The sequence below is a fragment of the Poecilia reticulata genome, linkage group LG4 (genome assembly GCF_000633615.1).
Source record: "Poecilia reticulata strain Guanapo linkage group LG4, Guppy_female_1.0+MT, whole genome shotgun sequence".
Taxonomy (NCBI): Eukaryota; Metazoa; Chordata; class Actinopteri; order Cyprinodontiformes; family Poeciliidae; genus Poecilia; species Poecilia reticulata.
In genome coordinates, this window is record NC_024334.1 from 5,513,322 (window position 1) to 5,516,136 (window position 2,815).

The 2,815-nt window shown below is 56.8% G+C and overlaps 1 protein-coding gene across 1 annotated transcript in view; it reads left to right on the top strand.

Annotated features, from left to right (window-relative positions):
- frem1b (Fras1 related extracellular matrix 1b) overlaps nt 1-2,815 on the top strand; it is a 47,119-nt gene that overhangs the window by 7,028 nt on the left and 37,276 nt on the right. The window contains exons 9-12 of the mRNA XM_017304249.1: nt 1,203-1,547; nt 1,816-1,958; nt 2,162-2,358; nt 2,435-2,525. Coding sequence (XP_017159738.1) covers nt 1,203-1,547; nt 1,816-1,958; nt 2,162-2,358; nt 2,435-2,525 — 776 coding nt within the window. The remainder of the gene's footprint in view (nt 1-1,202; nt 1,548-1,815; nt 1,959-2,161; nt 2,359-2,434; nt 2,526-2,815) is intronic.

A 2,815-nucleotide genomic window follows, 5' to 3' on the forward strand; every position in this document is an offset into this window, starting at 1 on the left:
GGAAGTCCCCGTCCTCGGCAGGAAGTCCCCGTCCTCGGCAGGAAGTCCCCGTCCTCGGCAGGAAGTCCCCGTCCTCGGGAAGGACGCCACGCGTTGGCCCGGCTCTGCGCTCGCGTGCCTGCAGGCGCCAACCTAAGGTGCGGTCCAGTTGGGCGGCGCCGGGACGGTAATTGGATCAGTGTGGATGTGACTGGAAGCGGTCCATGTTGGCCGGTGGCGTCGGACAGATGGAGACGCTTCGTCCATGTAGGACAAACAAGTTTCTCATGTTGAGGCAGCAGGAGACGGAGAGTCGACCCAATCGGGTTTCACTGCAGCAGAACTTATCAACCAATGTGTGTAAAAAGTTTTCACCCCTCTGGGGGTCATTTTACAAACTAATCAGGATCTTTTTGGGTGTAATTTTAAAAGATGACATGAAAACGGATTTCTACCAAATAATGAAAAATGCAACATTAAATAAGTGGTTGCATAAAAATACACCCTTTACAGGGACGGACCCGACTCAGCCGAGGTCCAGTCCACTGGCGCTGGCCACCTGATGTCCAGCAGAAACCTTCCTCACTGAGCCTCTGTCTGCACAAACCCATCTTTGCTGTGGATCAGCCACAGCAGCATAAGGCTGCTGATCCTCTCTCTCCCCCAGGCTGCTTGATCGCCCTCCTTCAGCAAGTTTCCGTTAATCTGAAGCTCATTAGACACAAAAACATCTATGAATTTAATAGCACAACAAAAAACTGAATCTTTATGACACTTAAATCCAATTTGCATAATAATTTGGAACACGGTGATGATAGCAGTAATAAAACTGTTACTCTAATATTTAAGGTATTTAAAGTAGCATTAGCAGTGATAATGGTTTCCATGAACCAGGATGAACCAGGTGAGCCGGGTCACTGCGAAACGGAAAAAGATGTTCAATTTTGAAACAGAAGTTGGCAGATCTCCTGGATGCAGGTGACAGCTGAAGCCCCGCCCACCACATGAAGGCCCGACCAGCACCTGAATCCCCACTGGAAGCCCCGCCCACCACATAAAGCCCCGCCCACCACCTGAATCCCCACTGGAAGCCCCGCCCACCACCCTAACCCACCACCCGAAGCCCCGCCCACCACATAGAGCCCCGCCCACCACCTGAACGATCCCATCCTGCTCTGCTCAAACAAAGCTGACCCTGGTCATGTGATGTCTGCTGCCTCCAGGTGTGAAGGCCTTCATGTTCCAGGTGCAGGACCTGAAGGAGGGCGTGGTCGTCTACCATCACTCCGACAGTGACTCCACCCGTGACCACATCGTCTTCCGCATCAGCGACGGCCACCACAGCATCCGCCACAAGTTCCCCATCAACATCCTGCCGAAGGACGACTCCCCGCCGTTCCTCATCAACAACGTGGCGGTGGAGGTGGCGGAGGGCGGCGCCGTGCGGCTGCAGGAGTTCCTGCTGCTGGCCGCCGACATGGACTCCAGCGACGACCTCATCCTGTACCAGGTGGTGAGCGCGCCACGCGCAGGCCGGCTGGTCAGGAAGAGCTCCGCCCTCCAGACAGGTGAGACGACCCCCACGCTGCCAGGTGAGAGAATCTGGAGACTCAAGGTCTTCCAGCCTCGTACATCAGGTGAGGGGAAGTCCGGTCCTCGGGACGCTGCAGCTTTTAGATGCATCCCTGCTCCGACACACCTGAGTCAAATGGACGAATCCGTCTCCAGCGGTCAGCCAGCTAAAGGCAGCAAGACGTCCACTTGGTCCAGGTGTGTTCGAGACGCAGGACTGGAGTCCACTGGTTCAGACCAACCGTCCAGCTTCATGTCCTGCAGGTGTCCCTGTGGACAGCTTCCTGCAAAGAGACCTGATTCAGGGACAGATCTACTACCAGCACTCAGGAGACGAGACCTTTGAGGACACCTTTGACTTCCTGCTGTCCGACAGCCACCAGCCGCCCAACCTGTCCCAGACATACGTGAGTCTGACGGCCTCTGGGGCGTCCTGTCCTCTGGGACGTCCTGTCCTCTGGGACGTCCTGTCCTCTGGGACGTCCTGTCCTCTCAGGCGTCCAGTCCTCTCAGGCGTCCTGTCCTCTGGGGCGTCCTGTCCTCCCAGCTGTCCTCCCAGCTGTCCTGTCCTCCCAGTTGTCCTCCCAGCTGTCCTGTCCTCTGCCTGCAGACGGTGGTGGTCCACGTGTTCCCGGTGAAGGACATGGTCCCGGTAGAGGCTCCCGGTACGGTCCGGTCTCTGGTCGTCATGGAGACGGAGGTGGTCCACGTCTCGCCGTCTCAGCTTCACTTCACAGACAGAGAAAATCCAGACTCTGAGCTGACCTACATCGTCACGCAGTCCTGCTTCAGCCCACTCCGGCCCGGGTACGGAACCAGAACCCGGTCAGAGTCCGTCGGGTCGGACTCTGACCGGGCCTGTTCACCATGTCTCTCCTTCCAGACTGATGGATGCGGGTCGTCTGTTCTACACTGACAGCAGCGGCGCGGTGAAGAAGGACCCGACCGTGCCGGCTCTGAAGTCCTTCACTCAGGTGGGACACACAGAACCGGGTCAGAACCGGATCAGAACCACGTTACGGTGCTGGGGGGAGGAGGTCAGATGTTGCAGATGAATAAATGAGCTCAGAGTTTCGCCACATCGGGTCCAGTCTTCATCAGAACCGGTCCTGACTGGATCAGAACCGGTCCTGGATCGGAACTAGCAGTGACAGCTAGCGCAGACTGGTTAGCTGTTAGCTGGCTAGCAGTGACAGCTAGCTGTTGGCTAGCAGTGACAGCTAGCTGTTAGCTGGCTAGCAGTGACAGCTAGCAGCAGTGACAG